Raw genomic sequence first — 27,838 nt, 5'->3', positions numbered from 1 at the left:
TCTATACAATTCAATCATGTATACTTCAAGCAGGAGCCTCGCTTTCCGCGCTGAGACAAAAGAAAATAGAAATTGTCCCAGCTATTTTCGAGATGGTTGGCATTAGATTCGCTTCTGTTTGATTTCTTCAGAGAAGCAGCATTCGTCCCCCTTGTCGTTTGTTGTCCTAAAAAAAAACTAGGAAATGTTCGAATCTAGATAGATAGTGGCGCCGACCTGCTCAGAGCGTTCCATTTGATTAGAAATCTGTATTGGCATTGTAATATTTGGGTACATTAGATGTTTGGTATCGTCTTACTTCGATCGTTTTATTTCGAGGACGACTATTCCAAGTGTTCTTTACACTGAAATAGACAAAATGTTTCATTCCTTTATAGGTGACATAAGCGTTTGTGGAGAATAAGATAGAAAGCCTGCGTAGCGAATTCAGGGGTAAATCTGAATACAATAGCGTCCAACAACTCAATAAATCTTTATTGGAGACAAGTATTACCAACGAAAGGATACCTTGCCCAGGACCATATTTCGTATTGACGTAGTATCTAGTCATTATCTAGTCAGTATCATTATCTAGTCAAACGGTTCAATCGAAACGGTAGCGGTGCGTCCACTGCACTTCGGACGCAGCCAAGTTTTCGACTAAAATTTGACCCTCGCTAACTCGAAATAAAACAGGATAGATAATATATCCATCCGTCCATCGCCACGTTAACAACTAAATACGCACGGTCAATATATATCCAAGGCTCCGTGGTGATCATCCGCAAAGTAGACTTGGCGACTAACCCTAACATAAAGGTTCGTCATACATAAAGGTTCGTCGTTTTTCTTAGGAATTTACCCTAATAACATTTTATAATACTTCTTTGATGGAACCAGCCTTATAAATTGCCCCGTAAACTAAATTAGACCAACAGTACGACGAGCAGGTTACATAGGAAGCACGGAACAGGACATTTTTATTTGGTGAATGAGCTTCGAATTCAGCTGAATACATATATCTATTTGTACTTCGACTCTTAGTTAATTCTTCATCTTCCATGTACAAGCATGTCAATCTGTTTTGTGCAAAGAAGTACGCTCACGAGGCGAGAACACGTTGCTAACACTCTATCGATACTTTAACCATGAACTGTGTAAAATTAGTGCGAATAAAGTTCGAGCACGAAACATTGTTGAAATATGTTAAATTACAGCAAACATTATTATTTTATTCGTTCATTTTAAAGTTGTGGAGGCGGTAAATGAAAATTGTCACGGGTAGCCAATTATGAAATCGTTGGATCTTGGCAAAAAGCAAAGAGCTGCTATCATTAAGGAGAAAAAAAGTTTTTTTTCAGTAGAAAATTCATTTTCGTGTATTGTTTCTTGACTTCAAGCATATTTTCAGGAGTATTTGGATCAAGAGAAGCCCGGCGTCGTGCTGTAAATACTGCAGTATCTCGTCAATCGTGCTATAAAGTAGTCTGAGATCATTGTGTCTGTCTAATGATAAAGGGTGCATGTTATATTTATATGAAGTATATAATTCGCCTGTGATGATAAAAATGCCATACCGTTAAAATTAAAATGTGATCGAAGTAATGGTTCTTGACATTGCTTAACGTACGCATAGATTGAAGCTTCGTATACGCTTCTTTATATAATAATATCTTTTTCAAAAGCATATCCACATTACCTGTTATATACGAAAGACGTACATTTGTTGAACTTCGTGAAAAAATCCTATATTTAGATGCGAACTTAAATCCTGATAGGACAACTTCTGGTTAATTTAATGGATAAATTGTTAGTAAAATAGGATTATAAAAACTGGTCATTTTAAATTAACAGAATCAGATAGTTCATGTGGGTAATTTACGAATATAAATTTCAGAAGAGCGTACATCCTAAATGCGTCGGGGTTTGGCTCATAATAACCTGGAGCCATAACTAATATACTTCTAAAGATAATTTAGCTACCCCCTGTTCTAATATGTAATTTTCGTAAAGAAATAGAGTAAAAGCATTACTCCATACTGAGGTAGACATGATACGTAATACGTCTTACCTGGCCAAGTAAATAACATTCAATGTCAGGTTTTGTTTAGAGTCTGTTTACATTCTGTCTGATGTTTACATAATGGTGTTACATATCTGGGTGTTTACATTAATTGACGTATTAAGAGTACGAATAATGACAATTTCTTTCGAAGTTTTGATACGAACTTTCCTATCAAGACTGAGCTGTACAATTGTTGCTTTTCAGGGCCATGTCACAGAACTTTACATGTCATTGGCTTCATGTCTACGTTGACGTTTGATTCCTTATAAAATATTATTGCCACTAAAATATTCAAAGGCCAACACTGTATATAACTAATAGAAAAGTTTTTCTTATTCGTATTGTATAAAAATCAGTCTCGAAACGAAAACTAGTCGAGGCAATTGTGATGAAAAACTCTGCGTTATGTAGAAAAGTAAACTTTGGTAGGTTTGAAGTAGGTTTGAAATTAGCCATAAGATAAGCTTTCTCTAAAACCTTAGCTTACTATTCAGGATCGTATTATTGTTTTCGTTTCGATAGAACTTTCAATTAGGGACATGCGTCAGAGTCCCGATGTTGCACTAATGAGACTAACTAGTAAGGCTAGTTGGTTGCCATCTTTCGCTAACCTGACAGTGTTTCCTAGAATCACGCTAATAATAGGCTGATAGAATGGTATAAAAATCAATCGTAGTTTAGGTAGAGTTAAAGGTCTCGCAAATATCGCAAGAAGTAGGTTACATTGTAATTACTGTTTTGTCATCTCCACACTTATTCTTGTTATTACTACGGCCTAAAAGGTACATGTTTTTCTGCAAAGTTACTTCTCTACTTAGACAATGAGAAGAATTTTCTATTAAATCGTGTGTTAAATCAGACGGTTTTAACTTCGCCAATGCTTCGAACGTTTTTCTAAGTTCTAATTTTAAGGGTTGGCTATTTTTCGGTTGTTAGTGAATGTCATATAAGTTTAAAATCTATCTATCTAAAACTCTGCTTAAGTGGCCCATAAAGACACATCTACATTATAGAAATATAATACGATTGGCTTAGTGATTCTTGGCTACACTTTTTTTTTCAAGAGATTAACACTCGAACCATTGTTGCCACGTTAAGCAGCGATGCTTATAAAAACGATGGCACCAGAAGCTGGTAAAGCGAGTCGTCGATCATGAACTCCTAAGACCTTTTGTCGAATTAAGCTTTCTTCAATATATCTTCTGTTAGTTGTTATTAAGAAAAACGCGAGCTGAATATGCCTTATAAAAGAGGTGAGACCGCTGGTATTGTTGCCGCCGCATAAACGCAGCTCAGTCTATACCCAAAAGGAGCTAAAGACTGAGTTGAAGTACTTTACCTTTTATTATACCATGATTTTATGATGTGCGTACTTTTTTCCCTGATTATTAGAGAATTTACGTACAGTCCAGCTAAAACAGGTCACTACTTAACCGGAACTGAGGTAACATGTTTTGCTATTCAATTTCTTCTTAAACCTTATTTATTACAAGCACATCATGAAACGTAGCTAAAAAAGTAATAGAATCATTTGAGTGTGTGAAATTTTTGGCAGACACGTTAAAAGTACTACCATTCCCCATTTTAACCTTTTACAAGTTGATAAGATTTTGATTTTACCTTTTTCGAGCGATTTGGGGAGTGATTTTCTTGCATACGTGATTTTTCGATGTTGAGCCTCTTACAGTCTAGGCCGCAACAACACCATCAGGACGATTAACTTCGAAATCTCTCGACCCTCTAGTAACGATATTGCCATAACATAGTCTTTTGCAGTACAATAGATTTTGTTTATTGTTGTCAAACTATATCGGCTGAACTAAAGAAAAATGGCACCGCTAGCATACGGTACTTCTGTGAAGTGATCAAAGTAACAATCCCGCTTCATTTTTTAACGTAATCTATCGGGCGATTTAATAAAGAACAGAAAGTTGATTGCGGGACACTTTTGAATATACTATTCAAAAATCCGTGCTAGCTGTACCTAATTATATTTGCTTGTAGCTGGACTAGAACAGTAACGAAGAAAAACTCAGTGTCTTTTTTTCTGTTTTTAACTTGCACCTCGATAAGCATCGAGCCGTTTTTTTTACGGGCTGTGCTGAAGTTACTTAGAATCTATATCCAAATTTAAAATTGATGTGAATGGCATCGCCTTATCAAATATATATAATGATCGGATTGCATTAAAAAATCTGGTAATTTCAATTGTATTTATGTATATAATCACCCAGACGACCGCCAGAGGTCTCTTATTCTTACTATGGAAACGAGGTATACCATCTTTGCCTATATCTTTGCTTCGTTTTGATAAAATTACAAAAGTATGGAGTTCGATATTGTTTATCAGTTATAGAGAAGTTCGTCGTTTTACCACTCCTGATTTCCTGAAAATGCTAAATGTGTAAAAACTGTTTGCATGGAGGGCGAATGACTTCTACAGCGTAAAAAGAATGCAGAATAATCGTTTCAATAAAAAAGATTAGATAAACGTAATCTTTTCATATATATTGAAAACGAAGCGGTCTTTGAGGCCGACGCTTATAAGCAAAATCTTGCCTTGTCGAAGACTTGGCCATAGAAAACATATCTTCAAAGGAAAGAACAAACGTTTCTCTACGTATTAGATGAATTAATATTTGAAAGAAATGTAAGAAATAGATCGAATATTACAACTTTGTAAGCATAATTTTTTCTATATATTTAATTCATTAAGCAATACTTTGTGATTTTATTGTATGTAGCAGAATTTGTCATTGATTTTAGTTATTTTACTTTAGGACGAAAGTTCCTGATAATCTAAACTGCACAGGACGTTAAGCGATGTGCCAAAATATTTCAGCTTATGTTACCAGTACTGTAAAAAGCGTAATGCATTGATATGCAAACGTAAAAATTTTGCATTATTTCTGATTACATGTTTATATGTAAGTCATCTTATTATAGTATAAAAATAGATAGAGATCGCGTTGTGTTCATGTATCGTTGACAAACAGGTTTTTTCGAATGCTAGCATTGTTTTTCAACTCTTATGCACGATACATACGGAGCGTGTTGTAATGACTAATAACTTTAATATTGCAACGAACTTAGCTACGAAAGAAAACGTTACACTTTAACCATTTACTAATCTAATTTCATTATAGCTATTAACCATTTTTTTTTTATTTATAAACATAGCAAATGCAAACTTGTTATTCTTTTTAAATAGCTTTTTAACGTTCAAGGGCATAGGGGCAGCCTAAAGTGAGATCGAGTTTGTACGCTGTCTATTTTTTGTCCTTTGGACAGTCTCTAAAAATTTATCTTTTAATCGGAATAGCCCACAAATTTACACTACGTAATATCACAAAATATATTCTTATTTAGCTTATTTTTTTGTTTATTCAAAATCAGACACACAATTCGTTATCTCTTCCTATTTCCACTTCTAGAGCTTTGTCTGTATATCAATATTTAACAAATGATATAACTGCAATTAATGATTATAAAAAAATCTAGTCTTCGAAAGTGGTTAGCCCATACCTAACTACTAATAACGTACATAACAATGTGCAATGAATAGCAGGTAAAATTTATCGGTCCAGTCATTAAAACCTTGTCGCGGTCGAAGCCATCGTGGAATACGGTTGTCGGACATTTCACTTAGTAGATATCTGAAGCTACTCGAAACAGGAACATTTACCTTATTATGGTATGCTGCGAAGCATAAGTTACAGTATAATTAGTTTATGTACACTGAATAATTATATATACTTATATAGACAGTGTTTAATAGTTTTCCTTTATTTGTAGTGCTTAAATTATTATTTTACGTAATAATACTAGTCTAGATGTGATTTATTTAATTTATTAATTCAATTCTGTTCAGATTTCGAAACCGTCGTTTTACTATGGCCTTTTTAATCTAATAGCCTGTCTACGAATTCCATATATGACAGCTAAAAGCCTGTGTCGAAGCTTCCATCGCCGGCTCCATGCCAATTTCATAAATGATACTAATGGAAACTAATATACTAAATATAAAATTAACTCGTTTGGTTAAGAAAAGCTTCAAAGCTAGTAGAAGTGTATTTTAATAATATTTACATTTTTTTTGTGTTTTTGTAATATTTTGTCGTCGGTGGAACTTAGAGAAGCCTAAGAGAAGTTTACGTCTTATTATGTCAAACCTTCTGTCTGTGTACGCTAAGTATTAAGAAACAGCTTTACATCTATAACGAGGACTCTACAGACTTATAAGACGAACAATTATCTTGCAACTATTAATTTATTACAATAGTTTAAGATATCATCTGGAATTATAGAAAAAGTAGCGGAGCTCGCTCGGATGAATTTTTGGACGGCTCCTATAAAGGATATTAAATTTCCAACATGCCACAATTAGATTATCTATATAATTAGAATGTTTCTATAAGACAGTCGATATTAAATCTAGAGCAGCTTAACTATGGCAAGCCACGAACAGATTTGGAGATGGAGTCTTCGCCTTTACGATTACTTAGGACCGTTTGTTCAAGCGGCAATCTCTTACGGACAAAGGCAGACGGCGAGTGTGGTGACGCGTATCGACGGCCATCCGAGAATACGGTGGCGCGACTATCTCACTGCGACAAACTTAGTCGAACTCCTCATTTGAGATGCATAGATATCTAATATTCGGTAGCTAAACGAAGCACTTTCATGAAGCTACACGCACTTTAGGGCTCAAATTTAGCCCCAAAAATATTTGGTGTAGATCTAAATGAACGCTATCTTGGATACGCAAAATGCTGGGCTAGCTAAATATTATCACCTGGCTTGGTCTTCAAAATGCGCTCGAACAGTTAGGCAATAAGCTCAGCATCGGCCTAGAAATTTATTTAATGTTCCGCGATATTCCGAGGCCAATAACACATGGCCTCTAGAATCCTGTAAGCATAACTCGATTTCATTTCGCACATAATTCATCTGACTGTTCCATAAGGTTAGTACGGATTATTAGAGGAATAGGACTTTATGACAACTGTTGTGGTAATTATGTTTTATTTATCTGTTGAAATTAGGTTATTTATGCCCTCTTAATACATATCGCCACGGGATCATCTGGGTGGTTAATACCTCTCTTAAGTGCGTTACCATGGTAATCATAAACATGCGACCATTTCTGACTCAAGTTTCAGCTTTGGCAAATGGTTTCCATGACATATTGCCGTCATGGCCGGTCGTGGGTCTGTCATGAAAAAAACGAAGGAGCCTAGCAACGACCACACCCTGCACAGCCAATATCCGATGGAAAGAAACATGGTGTAGGGTACTTCTTATGGGACACGACACTTTTCAATGGAAGCTTGCCTTTTGCAGGCTTCGGCGGGGCGCTAAAGTAAGCCTAGTTTTGCTGTAGACCGCTTCTTGGATAACCTCCGTAAAAATACCCAATCCTCACGAGTCAGATCCTGAGTAATCCAATACACATGATCAGTTACATATGTATTAGTCTACACAGAATTACGCAAGCCAATTCATAAGTAGGAAACATGGCCTATTGAGGGCAATTCCCTACTCAGCGATAAACCCAAAGGCTCTAATTGAAAAAAAATAAATAATGATAGTATCGGTATTAACTCTGTCAGAAAAGCTTACAGATGCAAAATTTTTGTTTGTTCGTCTATATGATAAGTCATGGTTTGACGTGAACAAATTCCAAATAGATCCGGGGATCCTTTCAAAAGCGATCGCAAATTCATTTAGTTGTAACGCACTGTGAAATTTCGGTACTTTTACTTAATTTTGCACCAATTAAACACCGATTGTATCTTATGGCACATTGATACTTACTTTTTTCCTTTGAATCACGGTTTCTATTTCGGATTCACAGCGCACACGTGCTGCATAAGCGGATGAGCTGTATACTATTTAGTATTACGGGCTATATTAGAGATTTAGTGGGCAATGGATACCGTCACTGGTCGATTGTATTTACCGACAAGCTAGTACAGATAAGATGTACATGCATACTGTAGTCATTTTTTCCTAGATTATCAAAATCGTTGCGCAGACGAGCGTATCACATCATTACGATTAAGCTTTTGATTGGAAAAGAATAGAGATCCGTCCTTAATACCCTACCGGCAACACAGATGCTCCATAATTAGGTAGATAAAAAAGGATAATTTTTATTATTCATTATCTTCTTCCATATGTCCAAATAATGATATATGCAGTTGTCTATACCACAAGAGTAACTAGAAGAGTTTTTGCCACAGCGGTTGTGACTCTTATATAGTCACTCATTATTGTTCACTTCGATGCTATTTAACTCATGCAGTCACTTTCTTATCTATTATTCTTTTTGGATTCAATCTTTTTATAAAAACAAGACATTCTGTTTAAAGGCACGCTTTCGTTTAGTGAGATTATTTTTGAGTGTTCCATTTTTCTACTTTCTTGCGCGCGTGACCTTTTCCGAGCAATAAGAACTCCTAGCGTTCACACTGCTCCTCACTGAGGATGACTTTCGAAGCGGAAAATTCCCGCTTGACCACGTGATATGGCCCCACTGTTTCCCTCGCCTGTTTCAAACCGCTCGCCCCTTTTCAGGCTTCACGAGCGCCCTCCTCCTCCTCCTTTTTTAGGTCCGCGACTCCCGAATGGGTAACTCTCTCCTGCGGTATAATGATGCCGTGCGTATAGTACTACACACACTTCACTGTACCATCTCCGTACCCTATGCCGCCAGCATCCTCTATATCACAGACTTGGCCGTGATGCCAGAAGGAATGAACTAAATCGACTAGCGATCGTTAAGAACACATGCTGGGTAAATGAACGGATTTCTATGGTCAGATAGAGATATAACGGCCACAGCGGTGCGTGCTTGCAGTAGTGCCATTTGTCTTCGAAATATATATATGTATATATATACATGATGGCATCAAACATGCCATCAGCCAGAGCAAGATTATATAGACGTGAGATAGTGCCACTGTTACAAGAAGGCTTTGCTTCAGACGTTACTTGTTCGAGAGAGACCAAATAGCGTCGCGATCTCTTTAATGCGCGAGTCTAGTTGGCGACAGGTACCGTTCTCACTGTGCTATTACACGATCTACTGTTAGATAAGCGAAGAAGTGTGCGCGTCTATGGATGTATGTACGCTTAATGACGCAAATGTCTCACAGTTCTTCCATGTATGTAGCTATATTCATTCGTGTGTCCTTCCTATGGTCATTGACATGCATAGGTCGGCAGCCTGCTATAGAAGTCAAGCTCAAGGGCACTTAGCGTTATTGCATTCTGTCTTGTAAATCTCTGAGAATAGATGTCTCGTTTCAAAAAGAAATACCGTTCTCGTCCGTCAGTAGAACAGTGTCAATAGAACGAGACGAATTGTGTACCAAGAAGTCAGTAGATCCGTTCCATATTGTATGTACTAGGAGATTTCATATCACTTACGCAGTTTATTTTTATAGCGGGGCGAGGGAGGTCGCGGCAGGGAAACATGCCGACTTCACTGGACGCGGCACGTCCATCCTTCGCCGGCTCCTCAGCCGGGCCCCGGCTCCGTTGCTGTAGAGTGGTGCTCGCGTGTGTCCGTGTGTGTCTGAGCGTCCTGTACCCCCGTACCAACTTCTCCCGCACCCCCGAAGGACAAGGCAGCACATGTGAGTAACATGGTGTATGATGCGTTAATGTCTTTGGGTTCAATTGAATGTGATTTAATCGTATTTTACTTCATGTGCATATACCAATGAGGGCTAAACAATATCACACGTGCGGCGTAGTGCTTACGTGGCCTTTAACTGTTCCGAAAACTGTGACGGATTGTTGGATTCAGCGTTTTTTCAGTTCTAGTTTCAACAAACGTTTAAGAGCGTAGCTCATTTTGTATGACCAGGGCTGAAAGATTGTATAACAGTGGGTCCCCGCGTACACTAAATACGTGTACTGCATGCATTGCCAGAATAAAGATTCGCTCGAGACATATACAATACACAACACGCATATATATCAGCTTCTTGCGGCGAAAGCGACCGGAACAAACTGTGCTTTGTTCGCCGATCAAACAATGCGGGGGAATTCAAGCATTATAACGTTGTTACAGCCAATGCTGGAGGTGACAAGGCCCTTTTGGGAACGCATGCTAGTCTTGTTCGTCTTTCTTTAATTAAAAACACCATGACAATACGTCCGTCTCATAAGAACACCTGCAGATGTCACAGACTAACATAATTTAGCGTATTATTGCCCTTTTTTTTACGTGGAAATTATTTAAGTGAGAGGGCGCGACATTTTCAACAATTTTTCGCTGAAATTGCATACCCTAAACCCGCATATAGCTCATTTCGAACGGTTTCGCTAACCATGAAACGGAATCGTGTCACTTCGTCATGCCCCCCACATTCGAGGCTTGCTATGTGCAGTTCCATGTTCTTCAATAAGTTCGAGCTTCTAATTACCAATTGCCTTCATTGCTTTCTGTCATGGGGCCAAAGCGACGTCGAATAAAGTTAAGCTATTTTATGTTATGACGTTTACGTGATGCGCAACCGAGAATTGAGTAAAAAGTCATTAATGAGCCTTTATCGAGCTTTTTCTATGCTTTGTCGTACAGACATTTGTGCCGGTGAAATATTTGGACACTTTTCACGCATTGGCAAGCCACAAATGCATTTTGCCGTTTTTCTTTTAGTTCAAACGAACGGTTAACACTAATGGATCTATCCCCCCAATAAATCAAAGAGTAACTAATGCCGTTCCAAAAGGTATAGGCTGAAGATACCCGTTACGCGTATATACTATTTCTGTTTGTTGATTATGACAGAACGATTTATGCAATGGAAGAATCAACTATTTATTTTTTATATTATTATTTCTTTAATTATATTATTATATCATCACACTTATAATGGAGAGTTCTCGGCGCTGTAGCAAAGGAATCATGCAAATATTCAGCCCCGTCGTTTTTGATGCCCTCTCCGTAATTAACACACAGCGGACTTAGTGGGCATTCTGCAATTTGGATCGCTGTGTGTAAATTTTAAAGGCCCCAAACGATGTGCTGATCTCACCTAGTTTATTTAAAATGTATTATTGCTTACGTACGTTTAGAAGGAACAGCTAGTAATGGCGTTGCCTTGAAACGTCAAATATCATTCCGGTACATACGAATTTAATTGAAATGATTTCTAACGATACGTGTTCTAATTAATGCTCCTCAAATGCTACGCGTCTTGACAGTTGGAAAAAGTTCTGCTCGTACCCCCCGGGTCCACAAAAATATACTGGGAAAAAGCGACGCGTCTTTTGAGCTTGCCAGGTATCCATACTCACAATGTGGAAATAATGGACGAAACACGGAGTAAGTCGATAAGTGTTGAGCCGAGCATTGCAAGAATAACACTTTTATATTACCCAATATTTTAGACTGATCTGAAAATGGCAACGCCTTATAAATTTTCGTTCAATTAGTCGAGAGCCGATTAGAGAGACCTCTACAATCGAAAAAATAAACGATGCCGTTCGAATATCAAGGATATGTTGCTCGTGTAAATTTCGACCAAATTAATAATATTGCGTGCCAAAAACACCGAAAGTGAACATCTTGTTCTTCGAAATGTCTGTATATAACGATATTCTGTGCTGGAATACTTAGTGTCTTTTTTTTCTTACTCGCCTTTATCTGTCCCGTCGTGCTTCATGTATCGTAAAATCTCGGGGACAAAAATGTCAGGAACGTTTTGCTGACTACATTAATAGATACGGAGAATTTTTCAAGCCGTTAAATTAAACGGCATGGCCTATTTTAGAGGCATAATAAGATCTCCATAATTGCTCAGTGATCTCTGCTAGAAGAAATGGCAGCAATGCTGAAGGAAGCCGCAACGATTAGATCTCGTGCAGTGATATAACACCAGCTTTAATTTGCACCGTTGAAATAGAATACACACGGAACTTGTGAAGCCGTCCAGACGGAATAACTGCTATTGAAAGCAATTTTAATGTATGACTATATATAGTATGTTAGTATATACAAATCTGCCTCAGATCATATGTCATAACGTCCTTCAAGGGTTGAATCACAACTGGTTAATCTAAATGAGGGCTGTTCGTGGATAGTTCCTTCATATAAAAAAAAACTCCTTGGCCTGTCTTGTTCAATGGCAAAAATATTTATCTTCTGGAATATTCTTATTGGCTTTGAAGTGCGTCAAATCAGAGTTATTCTAGCATTTCTCCAAACGCATGTGAGCTATGCAAACTGTATAATTCGCTTAAATAGGCGCTAGTATATTCATAGGCGTACCTTAAATAGTACCCGAGCCTGTTGGGGTTTGTGTTTGATCGTTCATAATGTTTCGGAGCGCTCGAGGGCCCCCGCGTAGAATTGCAACAGATTATTAGTAGGATACTATAAAACGTTGCAGCGATTTTTACGCGAATAGGCGATCATGGCGCACTTCTAAAAAATGCTCATAGGGAGCATTCGGCCTGTAAGTACCTCGCGCAAATTGTGAATAGACTATGCCAATAACAGCTGCCTAGAATCCCATAGTAATTCTATGTTTTTTTTTAATTTTCATTAAAATAATTGTTCCTAATGAAACTACAAAAAGCTAGAGACATTGAAAATTTCGGCTTTTCGAGCTCTGCGAATCTACATTCCGACTACCTTGTTCACTCGCAATTCTATCAAGGACAACGCCTTTAGAGGGAGTGTCCCAATAGCTATTTCGCACAACGAGTATTGGTCGATCAGTTAATCTTGTTAGGTCATTTCTTATTCAATAATTGTATTCTATATACACGATGCGAGACCACCTGTTTTCTATGATAAACATTTTACTTTTGATGTGCACGTTTTTAACGCAATTGACTGGTTAGAATCAATGTTTGAACAGGTGTATTGTGTTAAAGTAGAGGAGATAAATCTGTGAGAACAATGAGCAAATCTGATCATTATATTTTATGTTACTTGTGACACCGTGACAAGCTTTTTAAGATTTGCTTGCTAAATAAACTTAGTTCGCTAGTGCAGATGTGGGCGTACTTTGTGCACGTTCCCTTAATGCGTACGCGTATTCAAATCGGCCTTCCGCGGGCAAGCAGGGATTTTGGTAAAGCACGACGGTAAGAGGCCATTGAGACAAACGACGCACGGTTAAATCAACATGATGAAAATTTGGTGGACACAGAATGCTCATGCGGGTTAGGAGGCCGAAGGCAGTGTGATATTTTGTGATGAGCAGATCCGTTTTATGGGCACACGTCATCTAATACGCTCCATCTAATCAGTGATGAATAAACGACGGTTGGTACGAGCAAACGTTGAAAGGATTCACCGGGTAGAGCTTTCGAAGCGTCTTCGTTCAGGTCGCCACGCGTGGTCACACTTGATGTAAAACACTTGTCGACCGCGTATAATGTAGTATAACAATTTAAATAGCGGATTGATAATGAGTCATGTTTTCTATTTTCCAACCCCTACATGTAACGCCAAACAACGGAACGGGAACGGTTTTCAGTTGCGAACGTATGTGCATAGGCACAGAAAACGTACACATATAACGCGTGTGAATGATACATGATAAAGAGAGTACAAAGGAAGAATGTAATGGAATAGAAGTCTAATTCACTTGAGGGATATACCTCGCAGTGTATTACTACTGAGGATCTAAGTTTAAAAGATGATCAGAGCAAAATGATAAATGAAAGCAGTGAAAATAGAAAGCAAATACAGAATCTAGATTTTATTTGGCGTCGTAGGTGACCATTTACCTTAATCGCTATAGATAAACGACCGACATGTCGTAAGGATTGTTGATGGCTAGCTTTGCTAAAAATTTCGACAAAGTGTCACCTATTCGTCTTCTAATACGATGGATGGTTTTTGTTTCAATGTCATTGTCTCTGATCTTATTCGACTTACTTGCACATCAGCTCGTTTTCGGCCGTATGACGGGAAAAACGTCCGGGGTCGTCGTTCATTTTATGAGAAGTAGCCCGCAAAAAGGACACTCGTGTGTAAAAAAAGATACCTTCGTTGGAGTACTTCTCGTTTGTAACCATTACTTAGATCCTAGATTTTAGTTCGCCTAGAAAATAGTAACTATCACATATTTTTCTCAGTATAATAAACAATGCTTGCTAATATCTTGCATGAAACTTTATTGAAACGTTCTAATTTACATAATTTTTTTCTTATAAATAAGCGCAGCTTCAATGCTATTCAATATTATTAAACATCCGGCATGCATTTTTTTTAATTTTGTTTTCAATTACTCTGAAGACGGCTACTTATGGGCAACATGAGTCAATGTAATATGAAGGGAATATAGTCGTTGTTAAACAATGCGAGAATATCTTTGTTGATATAAGACGATTTGCTTTGATGCTTGGGCTATTTTCACGTAAAGACGTTATTTATATGAACGCTATAAGCGATTTACTGACGATCGTTCGGTCGGCGTGCAAACTACGATTATTGCAAAGGACCAGCAACTGATCCGCTGTGTTTAGGTTTATATTACCCTTAGAAATATATCCTGGTATATAACACGATAAGTCGAGATTTAATTTTTTAAACAGAAACCAATTGTGTAGCGGTGATTCGCTTTCACAATGGTACGCAGCTCTCAAATTGAGCACAATAACAACAATGATAACATATAAATTTTGACAAAATCTGAAAAAAATTTATCTCAGGAACCGGATTTTTTGCCTGCACTTCTTTCTGCTGTAATTCTTTAGAATTACAAGATTAGAATTACCGTGGTGTTTTTTTTAAATCAATAACTGTTACGATAAACGATTAACTCAAAGGTCACCCCAATATATTATATACTATAGTATTATAATTAGTTATTGTCAACGCAGTATTATACATATTAATTGATAGTGAATCAATTAGCGTCATTAAACGATCAGGTTTTCAAAGGACAACTTAAGGAACGTAATTAATGTCTTGACTGAAGGTATGTTTTGTTTCTTGTTGCCCAACTGGTCTAGTGCAACTATGCATTACCATCTAGAGAATCCATAAGTTTATTGAGCTGAGGATACCTTACACGCTTCATATGATTCTGTAGAAGGGCACTCTGTCCACTTTTCCGGAACCCCTCAAGAGTCTATTTAGTGACGAATGCGTACCGTGAAATCCACAATGCTAATATTATATGTAAGCATCTACTGTACATCTCCTTATTTCTTTGAGTGTTTCCTTAAGCGTACCTAGCGCTTGGCTTAAAGGTTTTCAGTAATGTGTTCACGTTTCGCAATACGACGATCATTTCTTATTTACCATAGCTATAATTCTCTCTCGTTTCGCGATTCACATGGCTGCGGCGAACCAGTAGACACCAATGCCACCACCGATTCCATAGAGCAGGTCATCTGAAATGCCGCTTTTTCATTAGAAAAAAACGCTTGATTATAGCGCAGGCGAAATCACAGTATTCCAGTGCGAGAAAAGCAACAGTGGAAAAACAAAGGAAATCATTTAATGGATTTTGGTAAGATGAAACATAATTTTTTTTATCTATGATGATGGTTGATCACAACTAAAACAGACGACAAGCCCAATATGTATGTATGTATATATATATATATATAAACGAAATAAAATGGTATGCCATCTCAATATAAGCGCAGGACGAGCCGCTGCAAATGGCTCATCCTATCTACTTAATAATGATCCGTCCCATTATGATAACAATAGTAGAATGCCGGTGAATGCGGATCAAGCCACGAAGAAGCTACTGGAATTGTAGACTGATTAAAAATCGATTATGGTAGAATCCGACTGTAGAATATTTAAGCGATCGACCGAGGGGTATAAATGCTTCGCTGCCGACCGAAGATGGCTACGGCAGCAGATCGTGTTGCGAGTGTTCACACATTTGCAAAAAGGGGTCTACGTTTGGTCCGGCCTAGAGATCTGTGGAGGAAGAATATAGGTAAGCTTTAACGTGAAGCTGTACGGGCGCCTTCCCCTGAAAAGACAGAACAGTTGTTTTGTCGAGGACAAGGCTCAACAAAAACACGACATTCGAAAGGCCTCAATCGGCAAAATTAGGTTCAAGGCTTTTGAGGCTCGACTGTACGGTCCTCTGGCGGTGCTTTGAAAGCTGCATGTTGTGCTAACCTTCTGACCTTGACGGGAACAACTTCCCACAGCCATACCAAGCCGGTCTAGGTGATTTTACAAAACTTTATCCTTATTATATTACCTAAAAAATGCGGCCAGCAAAGAACGGGTACCTTTTGGTGCAGCTGCAACAGGAATGGGCGCGTTAAAGTGCAGTGTGCAAGAGCACAGTGTGCTGCGGAAGTGTACAAGTGTAGCACTATACTGTTCACGAATCTGCGCCGATGCATCTTCTGAACGAAGCGTCGAACTGTCGCTGACAGATGACTAAATCAAAGAACTCTGAACATCCAGCGGCGATATGTATATACAAAACTTATTTTTTATTCATTTTCATTTATTCCAATATGCGGATAGTATTGGATACGCTTCGTGAAAGACTAGCCCTTTAATCAGCATTTAACTGCGCCTGCATTAAAGCTGAATTCGGTAATTCCTTTCAAGATTAAGCGAACAGCAATAGCACATCGAAATGGTCACATGGTGTATCTGATTCAGGCTGGTTATTGGATGAAATATTTCTACAATAGAGCTGTAAAGATTTCCCAGAGAAAATACGAAAATTCTAACAAAAAAGAACACTTAAAAACACTTTCGAGAGCTTCGAAAAATATGGTTGTGTTCGGTATGCTTCAGCATTTCGATAACGGAGAAATACTGTAAATCATCGTGATACGCGTGGTTTACATTAAAGAGTTAGTTAGACTTTTTTTTGCGTATCTTAAGCGTAAAGTTTATGATCCTTAAGACTACTTCTGGGTACGTATACATATGTACAAAGGCATCATATGCTAGCTAAGGAAAGTGGAATGGTCCCTAAGCGAGATATTCTCTGTTCAGATATGTACCGCCTCGCGTCGTTGTCGCCTAGTTAGGACTCCGCGTAAGCTAGTGTAGCCATTGTAAAGATTAGCAGGATTTGACTAAGTACCTAAAACGGACAAACGAACCTGTGTTATTTGTTTTAGGAAAAGCGGGTCGACGCAACGAATAGGGTAGCAGCAAATAAATGCGCAATCAGTTTCATGTGGTAGAAAAATTGATTCGAGCGTATACCTGAAAACGAAAACTGTGAGCTGTACTGTTGCACGAGGCACGTATTAGGGCATATAGTTTAAAATATAAAACGTTATAGTAATTATTTGTACTAACCGATGTAGATGAATTCGTAAGTGGTGTAAATTATGTAATTTCCTACACAAAAAAATTCGCAATTCAGTCAACCCATTGAGCTTCTTCTACAAGCAAAATTCAGATGATATCTTGTGCTTGGGTAACGTTCAGATGATTGTGCATATCGTGCACCTGACGCGCATTAGACATCATACACCGCTCCGAAGTTTCAACTCACGCTAACTGGATAGCGTTAATTACTCAGCCAAATTAGCTGCGAACTGGGCGCCCGATGTCCGCTGATGCCGCCGCCGCCGCCACTGTTGTAGTATGTTCTGTAGACCTGTAAACGCGCATGAACGACTTTCGTTTCATTCAAATTCAACACATGTGTTAGCATGAAATTTAACGCCGGCTAAGGCAGCAAAGGTACCGCCTCAAAGACTATGCTTCTGTTTGACGCTAGCTGTTACCGCCACCGTCTATGCAGCTTCCATCACATGTCTTCCTCCTCTCTTACCGTCTGCATGATCGGCGCAGACCATCGTCGACCCTGTCTAGATCTTATCCGTCCGGCGATAACAGACCTGAAGGTCGAATTCGACGACTACAGGCCAACGCTAGTGTCACTGTCGCATAGACAGACGTATGTCGTGGCTATCCTCAAGGTACTTTTCGGATTAGAGTTACTTGAAGCTCCGTACAGCCTTTGCTCAAGACTAAACGGGAGCTAGATGATTCCAGCTCTTGTAGAAGCAGCATAATCTGTGACTGTTCATCACGAGCTCGTTTGGAAGCTTTACCAGCGTTCTAACCAATTGAATAACGGTGTAAGTATCAGTTAATCTGACTAGCAGCTTTTTTGTACACTATAGCCTTCTTTCGGTAATTTACATTTTGGGTGAGGTGGGCGAAGAGCACCTAGAAAAGGAGTAAGGCTAAAGATTCGGTAGACGTGCACACCTACACGCGTTCACAGACCTGAAGAGTCTTCGTCTTTCTTAGTCGGAATCTAGTGTAACGTGAAAATAAATGTCGGTAGTGAAGCCTGTATTACAGTGTGTCGAGGATTGCGGGAATCAAAATGATCTCAGACTTAAGAAGTCTCTTTTGCAGCCTCAAAGCGTTTGGTTCATCTCTAGTTTTGTGTAAACTTTTTGTGTGTCGTGTGCTCCGCTTAAAAGAACTGAGCATGTTTTATGAACTGCGAAAGTCTATATGATACCTGTTAAGGAATAACACAAAAGTCACGACAAGGAGAATGTAAATAAGTGTTCGCTTACTTATAAATCCATTTCAAGATCATTGCGTTTATCCGCAAATGCAAGAACAGCTATTAAGCCAATGGGATGGAAGCAATATATTAAATGAACCTCATTATTCAGTTATTTTTCGTCTGGAGCTCTTTGGCGCAGAAGTGCTGTTTTAGAGAATCGCTAAAAAATCGTGCGCCTAAAAAATCGCTAAAAAAAAACTGTGCAAGAACTTTCGTATTTGAGGTTTCAATATATTATAAATTCGAAATGAGAATTATCAGACAATTTACCGATATTACAGGCATTAACGTAAGTCGAAATTACGCTATTTGAGAACTTGGGAAACTTATATTATTACCTCGAATTCGAGATAATCATCGTTGCTTTCCTCAAGCGTTATTAGTTAATAATAGTTTCTTGGGCTTGGTAACGATTTCTGGTATTCAGGAAGTTTTCTTTCACACTTTTCCAGCCGAACATGTTTTAATTGTATCTATGTGATAGTAATCTACTTTAGCTTTTCTGGTTGGATGCAAGTGTACATAGGAGGAACGCGCAGGTCTTCCAACGATAGCAAATTATGTGTTAGATTCAAACATGTGACGAGGTACATAACAGAGTTGGTTAGGTCTCGCATTGCGATGGTTACTTCAGCATTCATGAGATATTTTGTAGTATTTCTGAAAACAGATGCATGTATCTTCGACATACAATGAAAATTTTCTCTGCCAAAAAAACTCTTCTTTTTTTTCGTGCTCTAAATTTTCTAATATATTCGCAATGTACTTTTCAATATCGTTAAAGATTTTTCAAAACAGTGTTCAAAGTTCCCAGAGCAATCACGTCGACGTCTTCAATCAGCACCAGCTATGATTTGTTGCAAGTGGCCACGTAGTGACGGCTTTTCGTTCCTGGTTCGATTCCGCCAGATTTAGTTTTCATAGGTACTCTTCTCAATGTCAGATCGACACTTCACGTTTGTAATATTTGTAAAAATATCTGGTGCACGAGTTATAAAAACTGTACATTAATACGGCTCCCATTTCGTGCTGGTGTTAATTTCTTTTGAACATTTTTAGTATATGCGGTAATTGAGTATCCATCAAGAAGTTTGATCATATAGAAGCACTTCAAAGTGCGTTACTCTTACAACGGCATATAACTCTAAACGAGAATGCGTAGAAGCCTGGGTCTAGTAACCTAATCAGTGTGATGATGTGAAAACCAACATAGTCTTGTGATATAAATCGTATAGAAAGTTAATGACTGTACGTAAGTTTTCGTATAGTTGTTGCATTTATGTTCATTTCAGATAATTATGAGAAGTCGAGCAATGAAGGGCATCCAGGAACAATGCTTAGAGGGCGAGCCAATCTGTGGAATAATTAATCGGCGACTGCTCCCGGCCAAGCTTCATCTTTTCCTCTACTGCGGCTGTAAGTGAATGCTCTTTGAGCTACGGTATAATTATTTGGGTACAGAATTATTATAGAGAAATTATTCAGTTAGTTCTATCGAAAATTTCAGCAAGATTTTAAGCTTGGATAATAATTATAGATGACCTATTGGCACTACAGTAAACCTGATGTTGGGATGCTAGTGTATTTTGCTCGTAACCTGTTGCTTACAAAGTAATATAGAAAACCCAATGACCTACGCAGTTTTTCCTTCTCCGTTGTCATAGGTCTATTTTTTTTCTTTATTATCAGTGAAAGCAGTGCATAAAATTCGAAACAATTATTAGCTCTTACTGGTTTTCGTTAAATGATCGTGACGTAATCATCATTTAATTAGTGATTGCGTCTACTATAAACATTTTTGTAACGAAAATTCATTCACTGCTTCATATTCGTCTACGATGCTGATATGTACACATCTAAAAATAGGAGCTTTTTATATATAATATAGGTGCATTTTATGCCCCTATAGGTGTGGCGCTGTGCTACTTATCATTAGACTGTTTTTAATGCTTTATCGTAGAAATTATAGTAACTCTTTAAAGGAGAACTCGGAAATGCCTACGCTTATTTAAAGCTACTGTGAGGATCTATACCTGAGTTCGTTACGAAGCTAAAATCTCGATCCTACAATAGATTCGCTTTGCAAAATGTCAAAAGTAAACTAAACGCTAAGAACGGCAGGACTTTACAACCGTTTTCTATGTCAATTCTCTCTTCTTCTGATCCTTCCAATTCGATAATTAAATAGAGTTGCTGAAATTCCTCACTATATTAGCTATAGCACGAATATCTCTATGGCCTAACAACGAGAATAGTTTCTAAAAACAAACTGTTTAAAAACAAAGCAATTATACACTTAGTAACATGCGAAAATATCTTTGGTGTGATCAAAAAAACACTTGGTTGCAGCTCTTCATGTTTAACAATGACTATGAGTAGTTTTATCAAAACTGGTCATTTTGATAAGATTGTTGCAGTGTTATACTTAACGGAAGTTCTGCCTAATTCGCTATTGATAAAAACGTTTAGAGGCAGTTGGCTCTCCTACTAATTTGAACACTTAATCATGTACCAAAGCAGGTAAAATGTTTTCACTGATCTTATTTGATAATAATAAGTTTCTTAGCGTGTCAAAAACTCAATAAAAGTATCTCAGTCTAACAGTTTTTTTTTTCTTTTTGATAAATCTGTACGACTATGTAACTAGTAGTCTTTTGATGTCGAAATGTTTCCTATTTTTGCTTAGTATTAAGCTACGGTTGATTTCGTTTCAAAATTTAGTGAAAATAGTTTTTAGAGGTTATATAATCTCTACAAATAATACATCTCTGATGTGTCTCCAACAGAGATAGAGATTAAAGGACCTTCAAGGACTTACTATTTTTCGTCCGGTCTGTGCCTTCACACGACCTCTGTAGACGCCGTTGTCTGATATCAACGTTGATCCTGATGTACGGCAAAAGCAACAAACGTCTAATGGTCAGAGTTGAAAAGTTTCATTTTGTCTGTTTCAGAGAACACGAAAGAATCGCCCGTTTCGACCTGTGTCGATCAGATGTTGGCCGGGCCGGACGAACGACTGAGAATGAGTGAGAAAGATGATAAAACTAGTTGATATTGCGAAAACATACTGATGGTTCAGCGTTTCAATTAGTCACTTCAGTGTCATGTCTTTATTTAAGAGAACTGCTCGTTTGAGCCCTGTCTACCGAATGTATGCGTGATTAAGAAATGAATTTTTATATAGGGGTACAAATTTATGATCTTAGAAGTTAGGTTACCACTCTTGATGTCACTGCGTGTCGCATAATATCGTAGAAAGTTCAACATTAGTTCAGCAAGTTCAGCATGAACTTCTGCCCACTATACGGTAGCATATTATTGTTGCTATATCTTTCGCGGCTGGAATCCACTTTGTGTAAACGATGGCCTAGGGGTCCTGTTTGTCCCTTAGATTAAAAAAAAATCGATTTGCTTTTCTTTTCTCCTTCTCTCTGTCACTTGAACTGGTCGAGCTGAACTAGAAGCTGTAAACTGAAGACCCCGCGCCGTAAATGCATGTTAATTAGCAGATGCCCGAGGCCATTATTATCGGAGGAAAAGCAGATGCGACCAGCGTGATTGCCCTTATAGACAATGTTACCAAACAATAAAGTGGAACAGAGAGAGAGAAAGAGCGTGTCGTGAGTACGATCTTATCAACAGTCGAACGATATCCAAAGCCTTTGAGGTTTAAGTTTACCAGTCTGCACGCATATGCGTAGTTTGCAAACCTTATCCGGCTACTCAGAACAACACTCAACAAGGACGAAACCTGACTCCAAGGCATCCTGTGTTTAGTTCCATCAGCATACTATACGCAGTGTCCTGACAAGCGATTTTAGCCTGTACTGGTTGAAACTGTCGATTGCGAGGAAACATTTTGACTACACTGAAATTATATAGCGTTAAGCCGTGTAACAAATTAATTTAATGCATTGCATAAAAGAGCAGAGATTCTAAAGCAGTACCCCTCTTTGAATATTGATCTGAAACTCTGAAGCTTATACCGACCCAAGAGACGACCTTCCATTAACATGTATTAGACAGGATGTATGATTCAGCATACGCTTCCCAATAGACCCTTAAAATGGTCTATGTGCTTCTAAAACAGGTAGGGAAATGGTAGCTGCCTGAAAATTAGGTAACTCTGGTATCTATAGTTACGACATGTAGAGGAAGTGACTTGAATCGCTTCAAATTACGTTTGGAGGTTTATGATGATATACTCGTACGATATAAAGGATTCTCTATTAATGTGTCTTTCAGCGTTGGCGGGCGTAATGCCTTACATCGTGCTGCACGCAAAGTCGCTAGGCATTTCGGCTGGTTTGGCGGGTACGGCAAACGCCATCATGTTAATTACATCGATTTTCCTTAAATTCTACCTTGGCGCACTCGCTGACAAATTTCGAGCTGTCAAAGGAATTCTTATTCAGGTAGGCACATTCACATCCGAAAGTGTAGGTTTTCTGCCTATAACTTATACAAGCGTCACTGACGACGCGCAAAGGTATCGTAAGCAGTACTGCCATAGTAGAACCACACGCCGGGCTGAATCTTGGGGATAGATTTGTGGGCTGGATCCGCGATCAAGGTAGACAGAAGCTACCTTACTTTCGTTCATGAGAGTCGGCATCAGCACAGTTCTAAGACAATTCTCTTACCGGCGTATACACCTGTACCCATATCCCACCGCCCGAATTCATCCGTATTATCCTAAGGTCAATTTCTCCATGTGCTTGACTTGGATCGTTGTTTTGATTAAATGAATATGCCTATTTTGCCAATTTGGCACACATTTTTGTTGGTTAGCTCGTATTGTTTCGTAATTCATCATTCGTAATTCGAGCATTCATTGTGTTTAGGTGATTCTTTTGCAAGGATTGGCCCACCTGGCTCTTTACACATGCATACCGCGTATTGAATCAACCGACGTTTGGCGCCCCATATCGGAAAATAACGCAACCTTCTATTCCGCTGACAGGGAATATCGTATAATTTGTAGAGTCAATACTTCGGAGCCCGTAATGTACGTAATGATTATATATCATTATAAACATAACTTTATTAATTCAGTAGAACTTATAATACATTGTTTCGAATCATTATTTTCGGTTAGCTACATTGATCGTATCTCCAGAAAGCCTCAGACGTTTTTCGAACGTTTTTATGTCCAATTGAATTCATCTGATTACTGATATTTGTCGTATATGTACTATTTCAGTTGCTCTCAGAGTGTGATTAATCAAACTTCACTATCTGAATGCAGTTTTACTAAGGACTTTGTCAACGAGCACGAGTGTAAGAGTCAGAGCAGGAACGGCCCTGTTGCAATAGAGGCCTTTCAGTTCTGGGTGTTTTTAGCTCTTCGAATCATTGCTGGTGGACTAGCCTCGGTCGGATTCTCACTTACTGACGCGGCCATCTTTGCGATACTCGGTGATCACAAAGAACTTTATGGGCGTCAAAGACTATGGGGTATGTGATCATGATTGAGTTAGCTATAGCTACACGAAGACACTAGCGCATTAATAGAGCGTGCTGATCTATAATACTAAAACAATAGCTGGCAATGCTGGTATTTGAACCCACGCCTCCGCATAAAGTGGAACTGACCGGTACATCGAAACGTAAAAGTTCTCAGCCGATACAGTAATATTGTATCACATTGAATAATTATGCAACTTAGTCAAAAAAAAAGCCGCTTAGCAGCGTCTCAATATTGCATTACTGAGCCAATCTGCTGTTACGAATGTCTCAAATCATGTTTATGTTCTCTTCTCTAGCTAGTTTGGTGTCGGACCCGAGTGAAAATCAAACAACAGACATACAGACACCACAAATAAGAATCCATGAAATCCAGGTCCTACGTACTTCTGTGCGCAGATGTAAGCCTACAAGTGGCAGTATTAAATTTGGTTTCGATAAAAAATAGTTTTCGTTGAGAAAATGTTTCACTAAATAATCTATTTGGTTCGCTCTGAAAATAGCCACCATCTCTACCGTAAACAGTGCATAAACAAGATTGGACCAACAACCTTTAATCCGTCAGATCATAGACATCCTTTAGAATATTAAAAATGTAAGGACTGGTCTTATTTATTGTTTACTGTTTCTAATGTTTCGTTTGCTCACGGTGGAGTATTATATGCTGTTTGACAGCCTTTCCGTTATTGCACCGAGCCGTTATCATCGATTTGCTCGGTTTATAGATACCCTCACCAATTCCAACACATAGTTAACACCAACTTCTCACCCATGTCGGAACGATTGGAATATTTATTTTGCGTACTGATGACAGTTCTAAAGCTAAAAAAACTCTATAAGCTTATCTAACCATATATTCCGTCAAAGGTGGTCTAATGCGTTTAATGTCGAATTAAAAAAGTTAAATCAAGTACGCTCGTTAACGGGAAAAGTGTCACTTTTGAATATCAATCCTAGCTATCGAATCCTCATCGTACACGCGATATCTTCCTCGGATGCTTTCAGGGGCTTTTAATGTATAGAGAGTCTCGAAATACTCGTTTTGACATCCAATATACACCGCGTTTCGACTCTCAAAGTAACGTTTTGTGATCGGAATGAGACGCCTACAAGCTTCGTAAAGAAGCTTTCCTAGGATATTTTGTAACGCTATCTACCAGCAAAGGACTAGAAAAGGAAAGGAGGAACAAACTGCTATCACACGCATAACAACGTAATACAGTGATTCCTCTGAGTAATGTAACTGATTGATGATTTACGTTAAACGTCAATAGTTTACATTTTATGTTTGATACTTCTGTCAGTAGGCCTTGTTTCGAAATAATAATAATTTACAATAGTACTTTCATCCTTATATTAAAAAAAATGACCTCTTAATGAAACGCAGGTACAATTGCGTGGGGTGGTCTGTCCCCGCTGATTGGCTTAATCAACGAGAACTTCTCAACGTCAGCAGCTAACAACTATGCCCCGGGTTTCTATATTCACTTCACTTTGACGCTGATCGATTTAGTGGCCGTATGTTACCTAGACCCGCCGGAAGTGATACGCCCTTCGAAGAGTATTCTCTCTGATCTTCGTCAACTTTTCCGACAACCTAGCATACTGTTCGTCACCCTGTGCATTTTCGTCCAGGGAACTCTCATGGGACCGATTTGGTCGTATGCGTTCTTGTACTTCGGGGACACACTCAATGTCAGCCAATCCTTGATGGGTCTTCAATTGTTGATTCAGTGTTTCTTCGGTGAGACGCCCGTGATGTTCTTCGCTGGCTGGATAATCGCCCGTCTAGGTTTCCGTAACTCAATGGCACTTGCTGTGGGAGGAACTGGACTTCGACTAGCGGTATACGCGTTTGGAACGAATCCTTGGCATATGCTTCCCATTGAAGTAACGCATGGTCTTTCGTTTGGGCTATTCTACACTGCCATGACGCTATTCGCCAGTAGAGTTTCACCCAAAGGCACAGAAGCCAGTGTGCAAGGAATCATGAGCGGAATGTTCGAAGGAGCAGGTATTTCATACGTATTATATATTACTAACAATAGGTCGGTGAATTACGTTCTCACATTGTGTAATGTCTACAGTGAACTCTACTATCTGGCTATGAACGAATGTTTGAAATAAAATTGTTTCACACTTCGTTTCTAACATACTAATTTTAAAGATGCGTATGAGACGTGAAACTTCGTTCCTAGGAACACTATAACTACCGGTACTATGGTTGTTTGCTTACTCCTTCATGCAGGCATTGCGGCCGGTAGCATCGTTTGCGGTTTTCTCTTCGACCATATTGGCCAGCGGCAAACAATGCTATTCTTCACCATTTATACCTTTGGATTTCTTGTTCTACAGATTATTGTCAATTTGATGATAAGCGAAACTTCCATCAGTGACGATGGTACGTACACCTGAGTGCATAACGACGAATCAGAGGTTAACAGTAGAATACAACTATTATTGAATTAAATATTTCCGCATACAGTCTTCACATGATGACAAAATCTTAATCTATCCGCCGCTTAAAACGTTACCAGTGAGCAGATGGTGAATATCATACAGTTGCCATACATCATACTTGGTAAATCACACTCAAATCGAACAGTTCTTTTAAATAAGAAAACTCTAGCCAAACTATAAAAGTACATTCGAAATTTCGTTTGTATACAAACTTCAATGAAGGAATCTTGTCGTTTCGGAATTTCAGTGTCAGTAAAAAAGCTACCTCCGCCTGAGATACAGGTCGAAGAGGCCTCACAGGTCGAGCAGCTGCTGAAAGGAGTCGATAGAACCATGCCACGTATTAACACCGATGTCTCTGAACTTAAGGATATCTCGTTCGTTGAGGAGCACGATGATGCAGTTGCTTGAAAAAGTACCTGCAAAGCCATTTCACTACCAAAGCGCATCGATGGCGGATGCCTAATTTATAACGTGTAACTGATATAGCAGTTACAGAGTGGTTAAAATGTTAAAAAACCTATTAATACAATCAGAATGCCTTGCCTGTAATGATTTAACCAGTGATCGCGATCTTACGAGAGGATCAATTAGCAAAGAAGCAGGGGTTAAGCTATTGGCAGACCTTGGACCGGGTGAACAAAAGCGATGGGCGTCAAAAGCAGCGCTTCCTTTATGGTTAATTATCCACAATACTGTTCAATGAAATTTCGCCATGTAAAAATAGGTAAACTAGAAGCATAGATTAAAACCTGCAAGGGACGTGTGCTAAAGTTAACTGATATCCGTCTATTGCATCGCGATAACGTTTCTTCGCATCAGCATGGTAGCTATCAGGACTTCTACGTTCAAGGCATTAAGCGGTACACAACTGTCCCAACTCTGCATACATGTACATATGTCATGCGTATTTTCGTTTGTTCTGTATTTTCCAAATGTGAAAGTAATGTTTGTAGATTGAAAAGAGCTCATCGATGATTTGCTTTGGAAAAGTTCAAAATTTTATGAATTTTATTCTACACGTAGACTATCGGGGCGATTATTCATTGTTGTCCTGACCTGTAAACAATTATGGCATTAACCAAACTCCGGAAGACTAAAGACTTTTAGGGTAGTTTGTGTGCATTTGATACTGCAGCCGACGTAATTTAAACACTCGCTTTTTGCTCAAACTTTTGCAATATTCATTGCGTCGCTCTGCATAACAGCTGCTCGATGTGCACGATGAAGTAGATCATGTAAAAACTACTTTACGATCTCCACATTTTGGAACATTTATTTTACTTCTGGCCATTGCTAGCAACATTCCAGCATTTTTTTTCACTGTACATAAAAACAATAGCGTCTATGT

General features: G+C 38.5%; 1 protein-coding gene and 2 long non-coding RNA genes across 7 annotated transcripts in view; 2 read left to right on the top strand and 1 right to left on the bottom strand.

Moving 5' to 3' along the window:
- LOC111259596 (uncharacterized) overlaps positions 1-1,575 on the top strand; it is a 4,713-nt gene extending 3,138 nt beyond the window's left edge. For both annotated transcript variants that reach the window (XR_002679716.2, XR_002679717.2), the window contains exon 4: positions 1,380-1,575. This is a non-coding gene — a long non-coding RNA (uncharacterized LOC111259596). The remainder of the gene's footprint in view (positions 1-1,379) is intronic.
- A 7,216-nt stretch (positions 1,576-8,791) lies between these two features.
- LOC111259610 (major facilitator superfamily domain-containing protein 6) lies at positions 8,792-27,749 on the top strand. Of its 4 annotated transcripts, none has more exons than XM_022831770.2 (9): positions 8,792-9,102; positions 9,496-9,687; positions 19,851-19,974; positions 22,807-22,976; positions 23,406-23,569; positions 23,765-24,018; positions 25,415-26,041; positions 26,276-26,428; positions 26,735-27,749. In XM_022831770.2, exons 3-9 carry the CDS (start codon positions 19,857-19,859, stop codon positions 26,896-26,898), a joined length of 1,650 nt encoding a protein of 549 aa, XP_022687505.1. In that variant the 5' UTR covers positions 8,792-9,102; positions 9,496-9,687; positions 19,851-19,856; the 3' UTR covers positions 26,899-27,749. The 4 variants fall into 4 exon arrangements, with proteins under 4 accessions (XP_022687505.1, XP_022687506.1, XP_022687507.1 ...); XM_022831771.2 differs by lacking the exons at positions 8,792-9,102; positions 9,496-9,687 and adding exons at positions 17,871-18,112; positions 21,513-21,587; XM_022831772.2 differs by lacking the exons at positions 8,792-9,102; positions 9,496-9,687 and adding exons at positions 17,871-18,112; positions 21,345-21,477.
- LOC111259613 (uncharacterized) lies at positions 14,175-17,524 on the bottom strand. The gene is made up of 3 exons (XR_002679724.2): positions 17,322-17,524; positions 17,120-17,225; positions 14,175-15,415 (listed from the first exon to the last, which is right to left on the bottom strand). It is a non-coding gene; the product is annotated as an uncharacterized LOC111259613 (long non-coding RNA).
- Positions 27,750-27,838: the final 89 nt, after the last annotated feature.

Source organism: Varroa jacobsoni, unplaced genomic scaffold (genome assembly GCF_002532875.2).
Source record: "Varroa jacobsoni isolate VJ856 unplaced genomic scaffold, vjacob_1.0 scaffold_351, whole genome shotgun sequence".
Lineage (NCBI taxonomy): Eukaryota > Metazoa > Arthropoda > Arachnida > Mesostigmata > Varroidae > Varroa > Varroa jacobsoni.
Note: the sequence above shows the minus strand (reverse complement) of the source record. Positions and strands in the feature narration are given on the sequence as shown.

What these genes read in the sequence shown, in the direction of transcription:
- LOC111259610 (XM_022831770.2), top strand. Translation starts at nt 19,857, where the DNA reads ATGAGAAGTCGAGCAATGAAGGGCATCCAGGAACAATGCTTAGAGGGC. An exon ending in TGGGCGTCAAAGACTATGGG is followed by an intron (nt 24,019 to 25,414) that starts GTATGTGATCAT and finishes AATGAAACGCAG; the next exon opens with GTACAATTGCGTGGGGTGGT. An exon ending in CGGAATGTTCGAAGGAGCAG is followed by an intron (nt 26,042 to 26,275) that starts GTATTTCATACG and finishes TCCTTCATGCAG; the next exon opens with GCATTGCGGCCGGTAGCATC.